General features: G+C 38.6%; 1 protein-coding gene across 1 annotated transcript in view; it reads right to left on the bottom strand.

The window, feature by feature from the left end:
* The window catches only part of CFAP99 (cilia and flagella associated protein 99), a 63,081-nt gene that overhangs the window by 7,190 nt on the left and 31,836 nt on the right, over positions 1–24,055 (bottom strand). The window contains exons 7-14 of the mRNA XM_026847222.1: positions 23,215–23,295; positions 21,040–21,105; positions 20,011–20,070; positions 15,944–16,032; positions 11,894–12,098; positions 10,019–10,160; positions 8,678–8,829; positions 3,014–3,219 (exon numbers count right to left, since the gene is read on the bottom strand). Coding sequence (XP_026703023.1) covers positions 3,014–3,219; positions 8,678–8,829; positions 10,019–10,160; positions 11,894–12,098; positions 15,944–16,032; positions 20,011–20,070; positions 21,040–21,105; positions 23,215–23,295 — 1,001 coding nt within the window. The remainder of the gene's footprint in view (positions 1–3,013; positions 3,220–8,677; positions 8,830–10,018; positions 10,161–11,893; positions 12,099–15,943; positions 16,033–20,010; positions 20,071–21,039; positions 21,106–23,214; positions 23,296–24,055) is intronic.

Below are 24,055 nucleotides of genomic sequence, written 5' to 3'. Positions count from 1 at the left end.
GACAAACAAAAGGATGGTGTGGTGTTCACTACCTGGGCTTGAAAAGGAGCCGGGAATTGAGTATTGTGAAGTTTTGTGAGGTAACTCCTCTGGACAGCTTTAAACCACGTGAATGGTGAGAGCACACAGTCCCAAGGTTGTGGTAAATCCAACCCAAAGTAAAACCTCCCAACCACAGGTAATATGGATGGAGGGAGCCTCAGCACCAGCTGGTTTGATCTGCTGCTCGTTCTTAGTGCATTAAATTACTTGCAGTAATAGATGTAGCCTCACTGGAATGAAATGGAATTGTACCTGAAGTATACAGGCACATGACTTTAGTACATTAGCGTGTATTCAAACATTCATAAAACTTTTGGTGCTGATGATCGAAAGCTGAGAACTCAAATGTTTGTCCGCTTCATATGCCAGTACTGATTTTCAAACTGTGTGAAATTCTAGCAATTAAAGGGATCTGCTGCATGTATACTGATTGATTCTTAAGTGTTCTGCAAGCACTCACAAAGCCACTGCTGTGATGGATGTCATGGCTTGCAGACTATTAAGGGCTGATGTCTCTGTAATTTTTCATGTTCCATTTCCTATTTTGTTTAATATAGCTCATTATATGCTTGCTCAATGTGCTGCTTTTGTGTTGATGTATGTCTGTTTGTAAATAATATTGAAAGGAATTGGCTTGGTAGGGACCCAATTAAACTCCAGCTGACACTAACTAAAGCACATTTGTTTAAAAAAGCTTAGCTGCCATACTTTAGCTGATTAGCAGTAGCTTTCAACATAATACAATTTAAGATATAACATGTAATTTTATATTGATGCATAAGGGTATCTTATGAGGACCATTGTTAAGATTTGCTATTCTATCCCTGTAATTATGAATTAATTCTGTAAACACGAAAATTTGCCTTTTACATCTCCTGTGCAGCATATCAATAATACAGCCCAAGCAATTAATCACTCACAATGACCTGATAGATATTACAAGATTCAAGATCTGTAAATCAGGTTTAACACACAAAGCCTATAGTTTGTTTAGAGAGAAATGAAAGCTGCAGCAGAGTGTCTAGCATTTATAAATAGGCCAGCATGCCGTATTGCTGTATTAACAGAAATCACACTAGATTTGGATTCTAGATGAAAATGCATGAAATACACTCCCAAAGAACAACATTCCTGGTATACTTTGATAATGCCTCTTTATAGTAGATGCCTCTAAGTTATGTACATAGATTGCCTGGGAGCTCTGAAAGGAAAGGTCTTACATTGTCTATAATGAAACTATATTTTCTTATTTGGAGAGCAAACAGGGCTCTGTTAGAATTACTGTATTACTTATCATTAGTCTGACTAGAAGCTTGCAAATTAAGTGCTTAATTTCATTTGAATCCAACTATCTTTGGCATGCTGGTCTGTTCTAAAAAAATTTCAAATGTCAGGACAAAAAGTGAATCAAAGTTTGCTTCTCATTGAAGCATAGCTTATTTCAGCATCAGAACAGTTTTAGATCTGAATTAATCCAAAGTGTCTATTTTAAAGGAACCCACCACTATGCAAAATCTACAGACTGCACATCTACCTTAAAAAACAATAAGTGTTACTAGTGAAACAGGTTTTATGTATTATACAAGTTCTTAATGCCTAGTTGGAATAATCTCTAGTGGAAAGCAGTGGCTTGAGTTGCTCCCACAGGCTTCCACAACACTGAATGTTTAGTGATGAGAGTGTATTTCCAGCTGCAACTCCATTTCAGGTTCTTTAGTCCTAAAATCTTTTCCCAGTATGTGCTATAGAAGAGAGGGTCACTGATCTATGCAGTCAATCCACTGCAGCTGCAGTTATTGATTCATTAAATTCATTAAACTATCTTCTTAAGTACTAACATAGTAAAACTTCAGTCTTTGGAGATTAACTGTCAGCAACAAACCAATTTAAAGCTGGGACTAGTGAAACCTAGTTAAATGAATACATCAATACTGCCTTCTGTAATTGAGATTTAGGACTGGGTGATAAATCAATAACGTGAATTGAACTCTAAGAAGCCCCCTTCAATATCTCAGCAATAAACATGAATCTAAGAATGTCTGAAGACATGTGTTTTTAGCCTGATAGAATATGTCTTTAGACTGTCATCTGTTTGTAAAATAAATATGGCAAGACAAGGACTAACCTCCCAAACCCACAAAAGTGAAAAGGTGAAAGACAACTTGCAAGAAGACAATGGCAAATAGTGAAGATTCAATAAAAATGGCATATGATCAAGAGGTATGCATTATTTTATACTTTTACCCAGGCTTTCTTCCTGCTCAGCTTTAACTTAGGTTTTAAACTCTTTGTGGAAGGGACCAATCTTCTGCATATGTGAGGCATCTATGATGGTTATGGATCCTTTATGACGATGAATAATAAATATGATAATGAATAATAAATATGAATAATGAATTCAGAATTTGGTAAGAGCCTGGAAGCAAAGAATTTTCTCTTTGATCTACTGCTATAATGTATTTAATTTATAACTTATTATTGTTATCAGAAAATCTCCTTCCTAAAACATTTTAAACTTCTAGAATAAGGCCTGCCTTTTCACAAAACAAATGAAGTTCAAGGAAGAAAACTATAGCCCTAATGTTTAGATGAAAATGAGAAATCTCTTTAAGTGGCAAGCTAGAATAATTCTAATAACATCAAATTAGTTCTGATTAGCTGGAAAGGAACAGAAGAAAGTCAGAACTTCTTTCTCAAGCTATAATATTGACTCTGAATCCTGGGGCAATACTGTCAACACTAGCCTACAATGTCTTCAATCATAAATGATGAAAAAGATTTGTTAAATCTGATGCAAATTATTTTCAAGAATGAGAAGGAAATCCAGGCCTCCAGTGTAATCCTTGCCAAAAGTCATACTGATTTATAAAAGGGCAGTATTTTGCTCTCTACTTGTTTTTCTCCTCAAGGGGCTAGCAAAATATTAACAAAGTTGCAATGTCTTAAATGTCACATGCTGTTTTATACTGACTTTAAAGCAGCTGCTCGTCCAAGTTCTGCTCTGAACAGGGAAATCTGGTCCAGTTTGTCTAGAAGAAGTTGTTCCTTAGCTTGTTTTTCATGAATTATCTGGTCTCTCTTCTCTTCCTCTTCTGCCTTCTGTGCTTCTCTGAGTAGAGCGAGGCGTTCACGTAGTTCCACTATTGACATTTCACAAATTAAACCATGGCCACCAGTCTAAAGAACATGAAACACAGGTTTAAATAACACTGTAAATACCAAGGGGACAGTAAATGAGTAAAACCAGAATATTTTGACTGCATTCCAAATCATGCTGGATATATTTTGACTTCAAGAAATACAGGGATGCCCTAACCTGTTATTTACAAGCTGGTTTTAAGGTGTAGAGCTTATCTTTCATATGTGTAAAACCCACAAGGCTCATAAAACAATTAATGAAAAAAATACTGGAAATATACAATAGATTAATCATAAATACAACATATTTGCTGCCCCAAAACCTGACTTATCTTTTAGTTTTATTAGACTTGTGAAGTTCTAAAATGTGTAAAACTGCTTTTTTAATTTTGTAAAATCAGAACATACTTTACACTAAAAAGTATGCACTTTTTTTGGTATTTATCTATTTCCAAAGTATGGATTTGATCTATGTTTTTATCTGAAAAGAGCATAACTAAACAATGCTTTGTACCCAGGAAATTCAGATCTTAATGCCAAAGTTAAAATATTCAAACTCAAATGTTAAATGAAGACCTTTTAATATCCATTTTGCAATGAGAGTGATAATGATCCTGATTCTGAGATGTAAAGAGAGACTTCTGCACCTTAGTTTGCATATGAAGACAGATGATTTCTGAACAGATTTGTGAACACTTGGAAGTTTTTAAGCCTTGCTCTTCCGTATACTCTCCCTTTCTCTATGTCTACATGTATTTACATCTGCATATAGGGCAAACTTGCATAAACCCACACAAATACCGAGCTTCTGTGTAGCTTTCTTTGCAAAACTTAATACATTTCACCCCAATTTCTGTTGCCTATCTTAACCTAGGCACACAGCCTTGGTGCATATCTTGAACCATACATAGCATGTTATAATGGAATATATGGGTGCAGGAAGTCAAGATGACTCTTGCTGTACAGTTGTATAACATTAAGAGTGAGACACTGGTTAGGATTTAATCACAAAGACCTTGGTGTACTTAGTTCCATAGAACTAGTGACAGAAAATTAATGAGAAAGTTTGGAAAGGGTGAAGGGGGGATGTGTGGAATCCAAAAGAACAAGCGCTCCTCCAGATTGTATTTCTCAGGCTGAAATTAAGTGGTAATGATAAACATATGTAAGTAAAACTCATTACAATCCTTTTAATGGAGAGAAATTATTCAGTTAAAAAGCCTTCATTTTTTCAAGCAATCCTTTTTAGCAGGAAAAAATGCCCTGAGCGTGTTGTTGACAGAATAGTAGTTGCCTTTCTGCTTTTGAGTTTTTCATAAAACAGAACATGAAGGGGAAGGGAAAAAAAACCACAGGAAAAGAGAAGGATGCTCTGTCAAAGACAGATGCTCAGATTGTCAGTTTGGCTGCAAGAGTTGCCCTGGGTACAGTCCCTCTTCTCTGGTCTGGGATGCCTTCTAAGCAGTCTAGTCAGGTACTCATCCTCCAGTGATCATTTTGTTCAGAGCAGTGGGTCAATGAAACAGAGGGAAAGCCAACAGAGATGAAGAAACCAGCAAGATGGGGCAAGAGGGCCAGGGGCAATAAAACCACAAAATAGAGTATGACAAATAACCAGACTTGGCTCTCTGCTGCCACAACATTGTGCTTAAGAGGGATTATTATCAACTTTGTCTGGAGAATCTAATGATACAAACTTGTCAAGTGAATGAGAACGTGTCTTGGGTGGTCATCCCTGGGGACTCCTCTAAGATTTCCAAGAGTCCCTCCTGCAGTTTTGGTCCCCATAGCTTCTCTTTATAAAGATTCAGAAGTTAAGTCAGTAAGAATAGATCATCATTCTTTTTTCACCTAAATTCTCACTCTTCAATTTTGCCTCAGTGGTTTCTGTTTCCATGCTCCTCATATGTACCAAACATGACCTAAACAATGCTCACCAGTAGCATCAGTAGAAGACTGATAAAAGAGTTAAATATTAAGCAGTCTTTGTTTTTGCATCTCTGAAAAATATGTACAGGTTACTGAAACAGTAAATGATCATTTATCTCATTCTCAGTGCTATAATACTCTGCCTTGAATTTAAACCATCAAGTTGTATTCACAGGAAGTGAAAGGAAAATTTTTGCAACTGGGCATATATACCAACGGTAGTATTTGAGCATGGCAAGCAGACACCAAAAAGCTCTAGGAAAGAGAATTTCCTAGAAGAATAAAATGGTAGAGGCTGAATATTTTGAGTATCTGCATTTCAAAAATACTCAGTGAAGACAGTGAAATGGTTCCTAAAATATAAGCACTCCTATACTTGTGCAGTAGATAATGCTGGTGTTCAAGCAACTTAAGTGCCATCAGGGAAAGAACTGGTACTTTAAAAATTATGAGAATGAATGAGAATTTTATGAACACCTACTTAATTTCACTAAGCCTGAAAAAGCATTTTGGAGAAGGAAAAAAAACAGGGCAAGCTATCACCAAAGGTGTGCTAATTCACTCAGAGTGCTATTACAATAGTGAATATAAGGGAACTGTGAAGTTGAGATAGAGAATTATAGAATGATTTGGGTTGTAAGGGACCTTTAAAGATGATCTAGTTCCAATCCCCCTGCCATGGGCGGGGACATCTTTCATGAGATCAGGTTGCTCAGAGCCCCATCTAACCTGGCCTTGAACACTTCCAGGGAGGGGGCAGCCACAGCTTCTCTGAGCAATCTGTTCCAGTGGCTCATCACCCTCAATGTAGAAATTTTTTCCTTGTATCTAACCTAAATATACACTCTTTACATTTAAAACCATTGTCCCTTGTCCTGCCACTACAGGCCTTGGTAAAGCATCTTTCTCCATCTTTCTTATAAGCTGCTTTATGTACTGAAAGGCCACAATAATGTCTCCCTGGAACCTTCTCTTCTCCAGGCTGAACAACCCCAACTCTCTCAGCCTTTCTTCACAGGAGAGATGCTCCAGCCCTCAGCTCATTTTTGTGACCTCCTCTGGATCCACTCTAACAGGTCCATCTCTTTCTTATGCTGGGGGCCCCAGAGTGGGATGCAGTACTCCAGGTGGGGTCTCACAAGAGCAGAGGGGGAGAATCATCTCCCTCATCCTGTTGCTCATGCTTCTTTTCACGCAGCCCAGGATACAACTGGCTTTCAGGGCTGCACATTGGCAGCTCATAGAGAATTTTTCATCTACTGATGTCCCCAAGTCCTTCTCTGCAGGGCTGCTCTCAATCAAGTCATCCCTCAGTCTGTATTGATATTGGTGATTGCCCCGACTCAGGTGCAGGACCTTGCACTTGGCCTTGTTGAGCTTCATGAGGTTTACAAGGGCCCAGTCCTCAAGCCTGTCAGGGTCCCTTTCCTCAAGTGCATCAACTGTACCACCCAACTTGGTGCCATCGGCAAACCTGTTGAAGGTGCACTTAATCCCCCTATCTGTGTCATTAGGGAAGATATTAAATAGTACTGGTCCCAGTGTGGACCCTTGAGGGACACCACTCATTACTGGTTTCCACTTGGACATTGAGCCATTGACTGTAATTCTGGATGCAGCCATCCAGCCAATTCCTTATCCATCTAACAGTCCATCCATATCATTCAGGTCCATTCTCTTGTATTTCCAGTATGTATGGCCTTTATGGCCACTCCATTTTCAGCAACCGTGGACTTTGGTAACCCTTCACTTAGGATAAGCTTGAATTTTGAAGGAATTTTCCATATATGACTTGAAACCTGCTGTGTTTTTCTGCTTTGTGTTTTGAATTAAGCTAGATGGTAAAATCTATTTAAAGCCATATTCTGTACTTAGAAACAAACAGTATTTCAGTGGAAGCTCTGTGTGAGGAGTCGACAGCCACTGTAAGGGGCAATGAAATGAACTGTGTTAAAAAATGAGATATTACTGACATTCCAGCCACCTTAATTTTCCTGAATGAGAGCCTGCACTATTTCATAGTTGTGATTGAAAAAGTAATGATGTTTCCATGTCCGTCTACATCATACTGTTGTGTCTTTGCAGCCTACATCTTGTGACTGAATCATCTGGGTAACAAATGTGCAGTCAGACCATGCTAAGGGCTCTGTTTAGGGTTGGCACAATGTGCAACTCTACCTGAAGCAGTAAAAGATCTATTACATTGAAGTACCTTTGGCATTTCCATGCAGACAGTTTACAGTATCTGTGGTGTACAATAACTCTTTGTACTCTTCACTTTCTTCCCCTGCTTTTTCCATTGTGGTTCAGTAATATTTCTCCACAAATGGGTGGAGTGAGTCTGGTTTTAAAAAAAAGAGAATTGCCTTCTTTGGCTGGAAATGAAGTGGACAAGTGATGGCAGCAGCCATAAAGGCAACCAAAGAGAGTAAAGGAGGATGGGTCGTCTGGGAAGTTGATTTTATTTTTGTTCACTTATGTCAAACTTTAACATTAAATGTATTCTAAAATGTGTTAAATGAGATGAGGGATTTATCTGGCGGCTGCAAAATAGTAGGTAGCTTTGGAATCAATGAATGGCTGATTTCTATTCAGAGGAGCAGGAGATAAAACCAAAGCATCATATTGACTGTTCCAACAGCCCTGTGGAAGGAAGACCTATTCCTTCTGTATGCTTTCTGCAGACTAGCCATGGATTATTTTAATTTGTGATCTTCATTTGAATACTCATGAAAGAAATGAAAGAAAAAAAACTAAAGGATTCTATTTAAAATTGCTAGTGTAATTTTATATTACTCTATGTTGTTCTTTCAATGTGGATAAGGAAAATGGAAGGGTATTTTTCAGCTAACCTGCTTCTGATTTAGTGGTAAGGAAACAGATTTCTGCATGATGCTGCCTAAGTCAGGAAATTCTGCAAAACTGGACATTGCAAAGCCCAATATCAGGCATATCAGTTGTTGTGCATCAACAGTAAGTCTAAGAAGTTTGGGATACATTTATTGTAGACTTAACCACACACACACAAGTCATTTGCACAGTACATGCACAATGGCTCAGAAGGTTTTGGGTTCTCCTGACAATCTTTTTCATATACCTGAATGTTGATGGTTTTGAAAGCAAAGGAAATTAATTTTGCTAATTACCATGGCAATCACCACTGCAATATGAACAACTGTACATCAGTCCAAACTTTGTGTTCATTTGATCCTTACTCAGGACTGACAAATCTGTGAATTTGTGAAGATGGATAGAACATGTTGTAATTACTTGCCAGTCACTTTTTGAAAGATATCAGGAAACCCAGATCCTATTGGCAAAATTCACAGTTCAAGAGAAATAAGATTTCTCTTACCATCAGAATACTCTTCCTGGTAAAATTTTCATTTTATAGACTTTGTGAAAGTTTCCATTCAGATCTAACCTTTGTGTCATGGAGTCACCTTGTACTTAATGCTGTGCATCCAGACTGTGATATATCTGCATGCAGTACACAATTCCTCTGAATGTGAGAAACATACAGTATACCTTTATGTAAAAAAACAGTAGTTGTTCCTTTTGAGCTTACCTCTGTTAAATCAACAAACTTGTGTCTGACACTTGGTAAAGACTCAATAGCTCGTATTTGTTGAATTAGTTCGTATCTTTTCTTAAGCTTCTCCTCTTCTTCTTCTAAAGCTTGTCGAAGAAGTTCTCGACTTTCTTCACAAACTTCCTGAACTGAAAGATAAGAACTAATCTCTGTTAGCTGGTTGCATATTTTAACAAGTAGTCCATCTGGAGGAAAATTCATACGCATTTGTGAATAAGAATAATACTACTGATCTGAAGGTACTTGAGGGAACAGTCTGTCATTGGTGGGAGGAATGATTAGAGAAACAAATTAGTATTTCCCACCTCCACTATCTATCATTCTATTCAGCACATAAACATACTGTATACATACATAAAGTAGACACTTTGAATTACTGCTTTGTAATTTCTGTTCTAATTAGTGCATACTGTTTTGTTGTTTACTAAAAGGATATTATACAGTAGCAAATATTCATAGTTTTTCAAGCTATATATATCTCCTAGAAATCACTGATTTGCCAAGGCTGGTAGGCTTTGCTAGCCCATTTCAGAGTGGCTAAATCCTCTGCCCAACTCAACCCTTACTGATACACATATGGAGATAAACAAGCAGAGAAAAGTCTGCTCACCAAAATATGCACAACTAGTGGTAGCCTATTCATACAGTGAATGCATGGCATTGCATTGGAACGTGTAAAGCCATGCCAGTCAGAACAGCCTTCTCCCTGGACTTCATTACCTAATGCATTCACTGAAAAATTTTCTTTAAGAATAATGGAGGATGAGTAACATTATTTCCCTACATCCTAATGACTGGTCTGTCTTAGAGGTGCTACACCCTTCTCCCTTGTAGTACTGTCCTTCTGGGAGATGGCTTTTCTTTCCTTAGCTACAGTTGTCTTCTCTGGACTGTCTCCTCTAGAGAAGACAATAATCTTGAGCCATGGTTCTTTCACAGTGGTTGCTAGGCAAATCGTCTCTTAATGATATGAATCACAAGAATCTGAACTTAATAAGTTGATTTGACAAAAAGTACAGTCATTCACATATGCTACATTTTGATGGAAGGGAAACTAATTGTGTAATGTTAGTGTTGTATTTCTCCCTTATAAACAAAGAGTAATTCCCATGACCAGTAGTTTAGAATTTCTAACTACCCATTATCAACTTATTCCTGGAATTCATATTCATGCATTCATGGGAATGTATAGCCTGGATCTTGCCCTCAACCTCCCTCTCCTTTCTGTAAAAAATTTCCTTGGCTCACTACAAGAAAGATTAAGTAATTTGGGGACATTTGGCATCATCTCTTATTTTTCCAGAAATTTATAAATACCTATCTGCTGTTTGTATTTCTGGAGCTTTATTTTTGCTTGCTTTGCATTCTTGTGTCCTTCCATGACCTGCTCCACCAGCTCTCTCATTTCTTTCTGTTCCTGTAGACGTTTCTCTGCATACAGGTGCATCAACTCTGCTTTCTAAATCCCAAACAAACAGGTGAATAAAACTTCTGGTAACTGATGATGTGAGTGCCTCAAATCACTGAAAAAGGGCAAGGGCAATTGAATTCAAAGTATTACATCACCCACAAAAGCGAAAAAGGACATTGTCTGGGGACAACATAGAAACCCAGATTTAAGCTCCCCTCTCTATATTTTATTTACCCACAACAGTCCTCCATAACATTTGCACTGCTATTTTCCAGGATTCACTCCCACATTTTTCTAAAAGCAGACCAAAAAAGCCATCTCTGGATCTGGTTGTGAGATATCAAGAAGAGTCCTAATCTTATACACAGGTGGTTGTGTGCCTGCAGAATCTTCCTGGGCCTAAGTCATATCTCTGTAACATACAAAAGTCCACTTTTGGCTGTCATGTCCCTTTCTTTCTTCATCAGGAAGCAGGAAACTGGATTTTCCCAGGCTAGATTCCTTACTGTACTTTCTGTTTTAGATGAAAGGCTAGAGTTTTAAAAGAGGGAGGAGGGTTAGCATGCGAGCTGTTGGTGAATGGGCAATTGGTGCTCTGTACTTCTGGAGATCTCCATATGGATGAAGTGCCCTGCTAGCATCTGTTGGCAAGTGAAGGGAGCTGTCTGGAATTGATCAGGTTAGAGCAAGTCGGATTTGCACATCCCCAAATCTATACATATTGGATGATTCTATTAATAAATAAAACACATATGCTCTGAAATTGAGGTGAATATAATAATTACAATGATTTGTGAGCGATCACACTATGTGCAGTTGGACATACTAGGGTTCACTTGAAGATCTTGCTACAGCCTGTCTAAACAGACATGAAGACCCAATGCCAAAAAAGGTTTAAAGATTTTATAGGACAGAAAAGGAACTCATTAAGCAAGTTTCCCTTTTACAGCATGTCCTTTAGGAAAATCTTGTGCATTTGTGGTCCCATCTTAAGTTGCTGAGTCACTGCAGAGACTGTGAGAGGTGACCAAGAGAAAAGTACTGGCTGGCCTACAGGGCATAGCAACAAACTGGGCTAACAGAAAAGAAAAGCATGTGATAGTGACTACGAAGACTTTAAAATCTATAGTATTAGTTATTTCTTGATCACTTGTTTAGTTTATAGGAGAAGCACTGGAAAAATGTAATGTGAGTTGGGGAAAAAAAAAAAATAGCAATGTTTTGGGGAAACTAGTTTGCCAAATCAGAAACTGCGTGAAAATACTTTTTTGCATAAATACTCAGTTTTCCATATATAAAGATCCAAAGAGGGTTCTCTGACTGAATTTTCCCCTAAGAGAGATCTAGTCATGTCAGATAATATTAAGTAAATTGAATTGTATCACTTTAAGAAAACAAACTATTTCATATTTGTGGCTCTCATTTTAACAAGATAATGAAATTAGTCATATAATGGTGATTTCATTGCAAATGGTGCCGATGGTGCCTAGTATCTCAGTATCTGTTCAGAAAGAATATGCACAATGACATGAATATAGGGGAGAATGCTTTAACCTGTTTTATTCAATTTGCTTCACAAGTGTTATCGATCAAATTAAACACTTTAATGTATAAGCATTGCTGTATCTGGAAGTTATAGCAGTATTTTTCCATTGTTTGCAGACTCCAGTGAGTAAAAACACTGTATAGAACTTTTACGCCTTCTTATAGTAGGTATCATCTGTGGTATGTTATGCACTGATAGAATGTAAGCAAAATTTGAGCAATGGTGTATGTATTACCTTTTCTCTCATTAGATCAGCTTTCATCTTATTTTCTTGAATTACATTCTGATGGGCTAGAACTGCCTCTTCATGACTCAGTTTCCCTTGAAGCCTCCTACACTCTATTTCAGCCAGCTGTTCTTCCAGATCTTTTCCACGCATCTGTTTTTGCCATTCCAAGAATTCAGAGGGGTCTCCAGCCCCTCGTAGCAAATCTTCAATTCTGCAAGAGAGAAGAAAGAATATACTATTCAAGGGATCTGGCTCTGCAGCCCTGCCTTGGTTCGTAGTTTGTTGTGATAGAAGGTATTTGATCTCTGTAGAGAAAAAAGGCGGTCATCACAAAATCATTCAAGAGATAAATTTTAATTCCAGTGTAAAAGCTGTTCCTACTATGTGGAAAGCCAGGCTGGAAGAAGGTGCATGAGGGCATGGATCTGAAAGTTTTCAGTAAAACAAAACCCCAAGAGAGGGCAAACTTTAGCTACATATGGATTCTCATAAAGACCAGGGAGAATCAGGCTGAAAGTATGTACATTTTCTCAGAGGATTACTTGGCTTAGAGGTAGAAAGAACAAATAACTTTTCTCTTTGGAAATCTTCTTGGCCACTTTAACATAGGGAACTAAAAACTTTTCTGCTTAATTCTATTCTGGTTTGTATTTTGTCAAATAAATAATACTGCTATAATGATGCAAAGAAGTATTCAGCAATTAAGCAAAGCCACGTTCTTATTTGTTGTGCTGGCTGAGAAAAGCATAGCAAAGTCCTGGGGCAGGCCCATCAAAGTCCTTACAGCAGAGGAGTGAATGAGCCAAGAACTAGGGCAGAGACACAAAGATGCAGTGAAATGCATCTTACTGCTGCTCCCCAATGCATATATATATATGTATCTGTTTTGTCTTAAATGCAGCTGAAGATTAAATCTCATTAATGTGAAATAGTGTTAAGTTACAGGGAAAATCTATTCCTTTGCTGAGTGGAACAAAATTCTGCCAGATATAGTGGACAGTATCATATGTAATGCCGAACAACCTCAATATACATACATAGCTGGTAACAGAACCTGAATGATGCATAATATCTTACCACTAAAATCCTGATCCATATACCAAAATTTGCTAGGTCCAAAGACTAAATCCAACCTTAGGCAGTCATTTTTGGACTTAAAATACCAACAATATTTAGTGCTTAACCTGCTAAGTCAGGTGGATTAAAAATAATATTCAATCAAGATTACATGATATAGGTTGTATCTTTATTAAAATTATGAGTGAAAATGTTCTGCAGTTCTAGTTATAGAATGCAGTGGCCATTCAGGAGTCACCCTCTCCCTAGTTAATGACAGGTGAAAACCTGTGCTGCTGAGTAAGGATTCCTGATGTCAGGGGAACCCTTATGTCAGGATTCCTTAGAAACCAAAAGGATCTGCAGCATCTTATTCCCCACCTCTGCCTAGGATTTAGTGGCTTGTGTTCAAAGACATCTCTGTTGCAGTGCAACCACATAACATTGGATCAGACTGGAGTAAAAAGAACCATATGAGGAAAAGCTATGAGAAGTCCTGTTGTGTGTGTACAGTTTCTTCCCGGAAGCCACACTTAAGCTGACCTTAACAGCCTTTGTCCTTGCCTAAACTACGTGGTAGGTATGCCTGTGCCCAGCCTAGTACCTTGTGGACCCTGCCTTGTTGATTTGGCTTCCTGGTTTGACCTCAGCCCGGTCTCATCACTATGGACTCATCTAGCAATCACTGGACCGTTGACTGACCCTGCTGCCTTTGACTGGATGTGCTCCACTGCCTTGCCAGGGTACTGTGGAACTGAGCTGCTTGTCAGGGCACTGTCCCTTCATGCCATGCTGTCACCCTCAGCTCCTGGCTTATCTTGCCTTGTGGAGCAGCACAATCTTAGTCTTCTATATCTCACTGTCATAGAAATGGACAGGTATTTTTATATACATATATAAGCAACTTCAAGTATCAAATTTAGCATGTAGTTGACCACAAACCATTGAAGAAAACTGAGATGTTTGAAATGATTTGGCTTATAAAGAATCATAGAATGGTTTGTGTTGGAAGGGACTTTAAAGATCATCTAGTTCCAAACCCCCTGCCATGGGCAGGGACACCTTCCACTAGACCAGGTAGCCCAAAGCCCCGTCCAACCTGGCCTTGAACACTGCCAGGGAGGGGGCAGCCACAGCTTCTCTGGGAAACCTGTTCCTGTGCCTCATCACCCTCACAATAAATAATTTCTTCATTACAACTAGTCTAAGTCTACCCTTCTTCAGTTTAAGGCTGTTATCTCTTGTCCCATTGTTACATGCCCTTATAAAAAGTCCCTCCCAATCTTTCCTGTAGCCCCCTTTAAGTACTGGAAGGCTGCTATAAGGTCTCCCTGGAGCCTTCTCTTCTCCAGGCTGAACAACCCCAACTCTCGCAGCCTGTCCTCATAAGGGAGGTGCTACTCTGCCAAGCAGATCCCTGAAGAGGCCAAAACTTGCTCTCCTGAAGTCCAAGGTAGTGAGCTTGCTTGTGCACCCTCCTCACTGCCCCAAGGATCTTGAACTTCACTATTTCATGGTCACTGCAGCCAAGGCTGCCCTTGAGCTTCACATTCCCCTCCAGCTCCTCCTTGTTGGTGAGAACAAGGTCCAGCACAGCACCTCTCCTCCATGGCTCCTTTATCACTTGGAGAAGGAAGTTATCATCAATGCACTCCAGGAATCTCCTGGATTGTTTCGGCCCTGCAGTGTTGTCCCTCCAACAGATACTGGGGTGGTTGAAGTTCCCCATGAGGACCAGGGCTCGTCTGTCTATGGAGGGCCTCATCTGCTCAGTCTTCCTGGTTGGGTGGTCTGTAGTAGACCCCCACTATAACAGCTCCCGTCCTTTCCCTCTATTCCTGACCCACAAGCTCTCGGTCGGCTCCTCATCCATCCCCAGGCACAGCTCCCTGCACTCCAGCTGGTCACTGACATAGAGGGTGACATCGCCTCCTCATCTCCCCTGCTTGTCCTTCCTAAAGAGCCTGTATCTCTCCATGCCAGCACTCCAGTCGTAAGAGTCATCCCACCATGTCTCTGTGATGCCAGTCAGATCGTGGCCCTGCAGGTGTGTGCATGTCTCTAGCTCCTCTTGTTAATTCCCCACCTACGTGTGTTTGCGTAGAGGCGTTTAATTTGGGCCCTGATGAAGCTGACTTACTGGCTGGAATTCCTTTGTGCTGCTCTTCAGCTGCTCTCCTGCTGACCTGTGATCCCTCTCCAGGCTCTGGGTATCTATTGCTGGCACTGGCATCAAACTGGTAGGAGTGGGATGGATTGAGGTTCCTCTCCCCTGGCAACTTTATTTTAAAGGCCTCCTCACCAGCCTGGCAAGCCTATGACTGAAGATGCTCTTCGCCTTCTCTGACAGATGGACCCCATCAGCCCCCAGGTTTCTCAAAGTGAGTCCCATAGTCTAAGTAGCTGAACTCCCCACCTGTGGCACCAGTCTCATGACAATTTGTCAATTCAGCGGATTTGACTGGCCCTTTCAAACGCCTTCCCTTTGACTAGAAGGATCGATGAAAAAAAACTACCTGCACTCGAGAGTCCCTTACCGCTGCTACCAGGGCTCTGTAATCCCTCTTGACACTCCTCAGAGTGCTCCTGGCTGTATCACTGGTGCCCACATGAAACAACAGCAGAGGATAATAAATATTTTATAATGGACATATTTCATAATGAACATGGAAATAGATGTGTTATTTGGGTCATTATTTATTCTGGAGAATCAGAATAAATATAACAAGTGATCCTTATTGGATTTTGCAAGTGAACACTAGTCAGGGTGCTAAATCAGAACACAGTCACAGTGTACAGCATCTACAGCAAAACAATGGCTTTAATGTAGACTTTCATATCAGTCCACTTTTGTCAACTGTATTTATAGAATAGCTTCCTAATGCCTTATGACAGATCCATTATTTTAGTTTACCTGGAATTTACTTAATTATTGTTAATGTGGTTAATTATTCTACATCCAGGGATGTGAAACAGTCTGAGGAAGAAGCGTGATTGTACCTCTTGAGCTCTTGTTCCATTTTCCGCTGATAGAGGGCACCCTCTCTTAAAATAGCTGCAGCATTTAATTTAATAGGTATATTGTCAATCTGTGAGGAAAGGGAATATATATACTATAGTTAGTAATGTAAACCATAAAACAGAGTATAAAAACATTTCAATGGGTTAAATAAATTGACCTAAGACAGCGTAAATTTTGCTTAAAGCATTCATCTAGCATTAATCTGACATTCACAATGAAATTGCATGCTGTTCATAAACCACTCAAGCTGCTTAAGAAATCAGCAAAGTCCCCCAAGTGGATTATAAATTTGTAATCACTCTTGGACCATGTCAAATCCCATAGAATGTGTTCGCTTCCTTTCATTTTTTTCAATGATCATATACATAGTGTGCAAGGTTCCATCTGCTTTGGACAAAGGAAATAAACTGCTTCTCTGAAAGACAGTAAGTTACCCAAAACCATTAAAGTAAAACACGAGCATTGCTTTTCATAGGAAGGTCTCAGAAATGTTTTAAAAATAATCACTATTATAACTTCAAAATATTTCTAAGATGACTGGCATCACCAATTTCCACATCTATTTTCTAGATAGTAGAAATGAAGTACAGTTCTCAGTGTACTTCCCAGTGACTTCCAGGCCTCATGGTGTAACTTGGACTAGATCCTGTGGCTTCTTTGCAGTTCTTCTTAGGACTAACTTCCAGACAACCTCTAAACACTGAGGGAGTAGGGGAATAACCTTTCTGCTGGTTAAAAATGTTCCCTGCACAAGTAGGCTATTCAGAAAAAATATATCACCTTTGCAGACACATGTATCTGCACATATATCACCCTTTCAGACCTGATCTGAACTGAGGAAAAACAATGCTGGTGGGATAAGAGCTGGGATCATTTCTGCAGAAAACAAAGTTTAGACATGACACATTTGACCTAAATCCAGATGAGTTCGATGTTCAGAATCCAAACATATATTTAAATTCCAAATTAACAGCTTAATGAGTGGCTGAGAAACAGATGCACAGAATAACTCAAGCTATATACTGCAAATATTGTATGCACAAATATGTGCTGAAATCTCCTGAAATACATAAGCTAACTGGAAAAAAGGATGCTTTATAATTGATATTAATTAGGTAAGTTGAGGATAACAAACACATGCTATCACCTAGAAATTCACTAACTAGAATTACTGTGTTTTCCACACAGATGGCACATTTTAATGGACAAAAAATAATTACCTGTTTCTTGGCAAAATGATGATATCTTGAAGAATTTAGGAAAAGAACGCAAACCAATGTGTTTTATTTCTTTTGTTTGACTCACTATACTTAATCTTCTTAATGCCTAATGATGTCCTTCCTTTTGGTCTACTTCTCAACTCTTTGCAAAGTCTTCTGCATGATATGAATATTCCCGCCACAGCCTGATACGCTATACTGTGTATAAAATGTCTATTTAGAGTAGACATTTTCTCTGACACATGTAGAAATTTTTGTATTTTTGGCAACTACCTGTGTATACAGATTTCATGTTCTCTACCAACTATAATTTGGAATAGACAACTGAACTAAAAATGATTATGGAAATACCTTTAACTTCAGTTCCAGTCTATTGAACAGAAATATGACTGTATGACAATGAAACAGAAATATGACAGCCCACGTAGGCAAAATAACTAGGACTCCTAAGAATATAAAAAGTAAAATAACTGAATAGATTCTTCTATGTCATGTGATATCAAGGAAGTTTTGAATTTTACTTGTTCTCTTCTTGTTGTAAGGTATCTTCCCTTTTTTCAAGTTGAGAAAATGGAAATAATCAGGAGTACTGCAGAACACTGTAATTCTTGTGGAAGAAAATTGTATTCAGTATTGCCACCTAATGAACACACAATAGCTCACCAAAACCAATAAATATGTAAAGAGGAAGGCTTGATATGAGCAAGACGCAGATTGAGACAGTGATGATGCATTTGTACCATCTCGTTCTGCCAGTGAAAAGGATGAATAGATATTTTGTAGCAGCAGTAAGAAATAATTGCTGCTGCACATAATAAATGTGTCTGAAATGAAAAAAAATATATATTTAATACACTCTGAGTGTTCTAAAAAGAGGAAAGGAAAATACTAGTTGGTCAGAACATTATACAATTTCATTAATTTGAGGACAGATTATAATCTTATTTATACATCTTGGATAAACCTTCCTCTTAGGATTTCTTTGCTCACAGTGTTGCACAGGCAGGAAGGCAACAGGATGAGAACGTATTTTAAAAGTCAATAACAATATCCCTATCTCAGCTTGAAAGTTATAGCAGCATCTTGAATATCACCTAACCAACCTTTAAGGCAAATGTGTTTAGACAAGATAAAACTGACTGTGCTCCTAGAGGAGATACTAGCAGGTGTTAGAAGTGGCCCCGATCAATGCCATAAGGTACCAGATCCAGATTTTTCTTTATGCAATTTAAGCAGATGGTTTGACTCTCATTAGTCCACACTAAGGTATTTTACATTATCAGAAAAGGAAGTGGAATATACACAGTCTTGAACTAAGCCCACATAATTTCAGGTCATGCATGTTTGGATTAACTATGTAAATGTTTCCTGTTTTGGGTTTTTTACCCCTCTTTCGAGTGCAGAAGGAATGGGTATCTTACTACTTTCCTGTAATTTAAATGCTGCTGGATTGTAAGCAAGCAGACTGAGTAGGTGATACTGTTATTAAAGATAGCTTGAGTATGTGACAAATGCCAGATCTGTTTTAGAAATAGTTGCCAGATACCCAGTTCCCCAAGCAGGGAATCATTCTTTCCAACGTGTTTATGAGCTGTACCTAACTACATAGTTTTCAAGAATAGGTAGACTTGCTCACAAGATATTTGAGGTCACAATACAAGCACAGTTTCCACATTAAATTATTCTGCATATGAACTTGAAACAAATACAAGGTGACAGAACAAAGTAAGACTGAAGATTTATCTGTAATACAGTTATTGCAGAAATAGCAAAGTGAGTTTTCATGTGTTACACCGGTAAGGCTGAACAGCCAGCCCCTTCTCCATGTTTACAATTCTCTGACCCTTGGAAATTCTAGCAGAGAAGCAATCAGTATAGTGGATTTTATGACCTCAGTATGTGTCTACAGGAAACAAGACAAACATTCAGACTGATTGTATATTGTGTATCAGACAGTCATTAGCTGGAATGATTGCTCAGCATTCTTTAGGATCTCATTTTGAAACAATGATTTACAGACACAAGATTCTTCTGTCCCTATGTTGAGTTCTTAAACCAGGGGTTTACAGTTTTTTTTTCTTTTTTTTTTCTTTTTTTTTTTTTTTTCAGTCCTTACCATTTTACATAAAAACTTCTCCCTTTGTAATTGAAAACACTGTTAAGACAATATAGTTACACTGTGCAACTGCACACAACTTACCTTTCAGGGCCCTCAGGAAACCAACGGCTCTCAATTGCCCTGACCAACCTCACCTAGGGCCCCCACTCACACCCTCACTGGTCTGGGAGCCCCACTTAAGCTCAGACACAGGCTGTGGTCCTTTCCCATTATGCTGGAGGTAATTCTCCTGGTTGTCTCTGCAGTTCTGTCTCCTGCTGTCGTGGACCTGGGTTGCTGTTGTAGCTTGTCTCCTGACCGGACATCCTGGGTGGGCCCCAGACCTGACTCGTTACCTTGCTTTGTCTAACGATGACTTGCTGTCAGCAGAACCTGCAACTACCGCCCACCTTGTCATCTTCAGAGACTGTGGCATGGTTGGTGAGGGCACAGCCTGTGCTTTCATTACCTTTGGCTCCTTGTTTCTCTTCCCTCATGGAGTAGCCACACTCTTGTTGCTCCCTGACCATTTCTTTGTGGATTGTTAATGGTGCATAAGCCAAAATTTATGAGCCATAGACCAAATCCATCTAATGCTCCTGGCCACAGAACTTAGTATAAAACCATGGATTCCAGTAGAGTTTGTATTACCACAGAATTTGCGTGTGTGTTTTGCACTCCAAAGTTTTCAAGTACATCTGACAACAGTATCTTAAAGGTTACTCACCTTGCTTTGGATCTTTTGAGCCCGGAATGCTGGTTTTCTCTTCATACTGTCATGTGGGTTCTGCAGTTCAAACCAAAAATATATTATTTCATTTCAGAGACAGATTTTCACGTACTCAACAAAAAATATTAAGATATTTACCAAAAATCACTCTTGAATATTCATCTAGAGTGACAAATACAGTCATAGGGGATGTATTTTGGAATTGTTATATCCACACAAACTTGCTATGTACACCCAGCTTAGTGGGAATGTTTCATATCAAATGACCACACAAAGGTAGGTCCAAATATTGACTAAAATTTGTTGACTAAAATAATGCTAAAAAAGTAACAGTGATGTTTTGAGTATGAAATATTACCTATATATATGAATAAATTCAGCTCTTAACTGAAATAGATATTGGGAAGACAAAATAGGGTATCAAAGCATACTTCATGAGATTATTAAATAGCAGTAGAATTCTACTGATGGCTATTAATTTAATTTTATGGTGTTAGCTATAGATACTGATGTGAAAGTGTCTGGTACCATGGGGATGAACACAGTGAATAGAATATGCAGATGTGATGCTGAAATGAATATATTACAGACATAGTTTGGTGACATAGTTGTGAACTGGGAATGAACCAAATCAAGAATTCTGTATGAATGGGACTGTTATTCCCTTAGCTTGGCTGTTCTGTGACATAAAAGTTAATGGAAAAATAATATGTAGGTTTAGAGAAATATTGCCAGTTTGGAGACTTGGTGTAGTATCACAGGAAGGCTGCTTGTCTCAAAATTAGGAGAATATAAAGCAGCACCAGAAGTATGAGAAAGGGGGATTGTGCATTATGCATCCAAAGAGGCAGATGTTAGTACATGGATGTGAAATGACAGTACAGCTATAAATGATAGCACATACTTCCTAATCCCCCTCCCCCCCCCAAAAAAAAATCCAAATACTTTGAGATATCTTTAACTACTCAGTCATTTTTCATCTTTATACTGAGGGACTTTTAAGTAATAAAGTATTTTGTAGCATACCTCTCTCTTTTCAGACTTCATGGTTGCACACCTGAACTGATTAGTATTTGCTTTCAGGAGCAGATCCTAAAATTAAAGTAATTAGCTTAAAGAGTGTAGTACATTTAAATTCTCTAATAAGAATTTTCTGTATCAAAAAGCCTTGAAGCCCCACCAGTATATTGTTTCCAGTTAATGAAAGCTTGACTTAGTATTTATATGAATTTTAATTCCTGCTTAAAGACTTGAAGTAGGCAAGTCTTTATTTTCTGCACAGTTCTGCCTGGTTGTATCCTTTGCATAGGCCATCAGGCCTTTGATAGATCTGCCCATATGAAACATGTTGCTCATCCAGAATTCCACTTAAAAGCCTCATAATTATCTATGGCACATCAGTCCCATAGGTAGTAACTGTTTCCACATAGCTAATGAATAATGACTTTGTTTTTGAGTTAAATTAGATAATTATGATCGGGGATCTGAGCCCAAGGCTTGCTCCAATAGGCACACCCCTAACAGTAATTCCACCTGTCATTTTAAAAGAGGAAGTACAGGCAGCCACATTTCCAGTTTGGGGTTATTTCTTTTGGTTGTAAACCAAATCTCTAATCAAAGCTGTGAAACACAGACTAGATTTTCTGATGGTTTTCTGGACAGCCTCTGTCCATAACATCAGCACCTCCCTAACTGCCTAGAGTACGGCTTCCACTGTTCTCACTCCTTCTTACAGATGCTCAGATGTGGTACTTACTATAGCTTCTGTAAAAATTCTATGAAATAAATGTTTTTTTAAATGCATATTTCTTTTAGGACCCAATATTTCAGCTTGTTTAGCAAACAGTCTAGGGAACTGACCTTTGTGAATACTTTGGATGCCTTTTATAACATTCCAGAGGCAACAAAACCTGCTGTTATTGCAGCTATAATTTCTGTGGTGGTTTTCCTTTGTTCCTTGTATTCATACATTTTCTCTACTGAAGAATGTGGCTGGTTGTTAAGTGATTTTACAGTTGTAATAGATTTTTGACAATATAGGCAGTGTGATATCTTTTCCTCCCCAGTTTTTCTGGGAAGCTTGTACGTACAAATAAGCACACAGACAAATATGTGTGTGCTTTTTCCACAGTATGGAAATAATAAAAGGATACAAAATGTTGTATTTTTTTATAATGAAATATCAAGCATAGGTAATGTGATGGGCCAGCAAAAGGAACGCAAAGTTTATCCCCCTAGAATCTATTGCATGTTAAAACATTTACTATAGTTTAGGAACAGAATCCAATGCCCCTTTCACAAGGACATGAGGAGAGCCCAGAACAGTGATAAATGGGCTTGTACTGGCTAGTGAAAACCAGAGTAAGGCATTTTCAGAATGGGGGTGGGAGAATGCAGATAAAAAGGAGTCAAATAGCATGCCTTTTACCAAGCTAAGGCTGTTATTCGATTGGATATGGAGACTGCAGTGTGGGGAGGAAGAAAATGGAAACTGAGAATTAATTCCCTTCCAAGGAGGAGGCGACAACTATCTGCTTTAACTATGATAGGAGCTAACTCATTGAACAGGATTATATCAAAGTTTGGATCAAATAACTAGATCTGTTCCATTGTTTTTCCAGGCCCTTCCTTCTCTTGCTCTCTTAACACACAGACCATGTACTCTGCTTCTCTACAAATCATGATGACTTCCCACTCTCTCAGCCTGATGAAGCAGAGTATAGAGTCTGCACAAAACCCAAGTCAGAATGTGCTGATATTTTAAAACAGTGAGTGATGATGTGCTTATTTATCAGTTACTAGAGAAAACAAACAAAAATATTGAACATATTTTGTATTTTGAAGCCTTAATTATTAAGCAAATACCTTAAATATCTGCATTTCCTGTGGGAGTAAAAGAGCCACTATAGTATTTCAAGGAGGAGAAGGAAGAAATCATCTATCTGCTACCTTACATGGCTACTTGCATCAATTCTCACACAGTATTTGTATAGTGAATAAAAGGCATTTCTGTCTGGAAAAAGGGTGATAGAACAGAACAGGGGATACAAACTTCACAACTCTAGAGAAAAAGCCAGGAGCTATTAGGTGCAAAGGCAAATATGTTTCAGATGAAGTTCTAACAAGTTATGGAAATGGAACATTACAGAAGAAACAGTTTAGAAGAAATGAAAGAGTAGAACAAGAACATAATACACTTACTTCTGCTTTTCGGCGATTTTTTGTTTTGATTTCCTCTAGTTGCTTTTTTTCCTGTGGAGGTTTGTAGGTGCTTGGAGGAACCTATATTAAAAGGCAATAATCTCAACAATATAGGGTATAAAACATTCCAAGTGACATGTTCTTGCAGGAAAAAAACACAGAACAGCTACAGTTATTTTTATAAATATTGATTCTTTTCTATTAGTGCCAGTGTAGAAGACATGAACAGATTCCAATTAGCTGGACTACCCAGGCTTTTCAGTCCTGTCCAATGTAATATAACCCCTGGTCAAAAGACCAGAAAGAAAAATGTGAAACTAGTATAAGAAAGGCTAAAGAAATAATAAATCCTGTACAGCCTATGAAGGTAAAAAAAAGTTGCCAGAAGGGGAAAAGTTGTTTGGCATCTCATAAACTTCAGCTTCACGCACTGACTATAGGGCAGCTGACTAAAGTTAAGCTGTGGAGCTTTCTGGCACAGTGTGTGGTTGTAGCAACAAGTTACAGAGACTCCAAAGAAGTAGAGGGAAGACCATCCTTTGAAGTTTATTAAATACCCAGGAACTTCATTGTAACTGAGGAAGTCTTTGAGCTGAAATGTGGGAGACTGAGAAGGCAGTTGGAAAAAGCAGCAGCTGTGCTTGTCCTGTCCCTGTAGTCTTTCTGGACATCTGTGTTTGGCCACTGGTAGAGAAAAAACACTGGGTAAAATGGGCCTTTGCTCTGGTTTACTACGGCTGTCCTAATGTCCTTGTAGGGACATACCACTGGAGGTGTAAATTAAACGTTTGGAGGTAGAGGACTGAGAGGGCTCTCCTAGCATTAGTCAAAGATTTTGGGA

This window comes from Athene cunicularia, assembly GCF_003259725.1.
Source record: "Athene cunicularia isolate RWA chromosome 4 unlocalized genomic scaffold, athCun1 chr4_part1, whole genome shotgun sequence".
Lineage (NCBI taxonomy): Eukaryota > Metazoa > Chordata > Aves > Strigiformes > Strigidae > Athene > Athene cunicularia.
The sequence above is the reverse complement of the archived record's forward strand: the minus strand, read 5'-3'. Positions and strand labels throughout refer to the sequence as shown.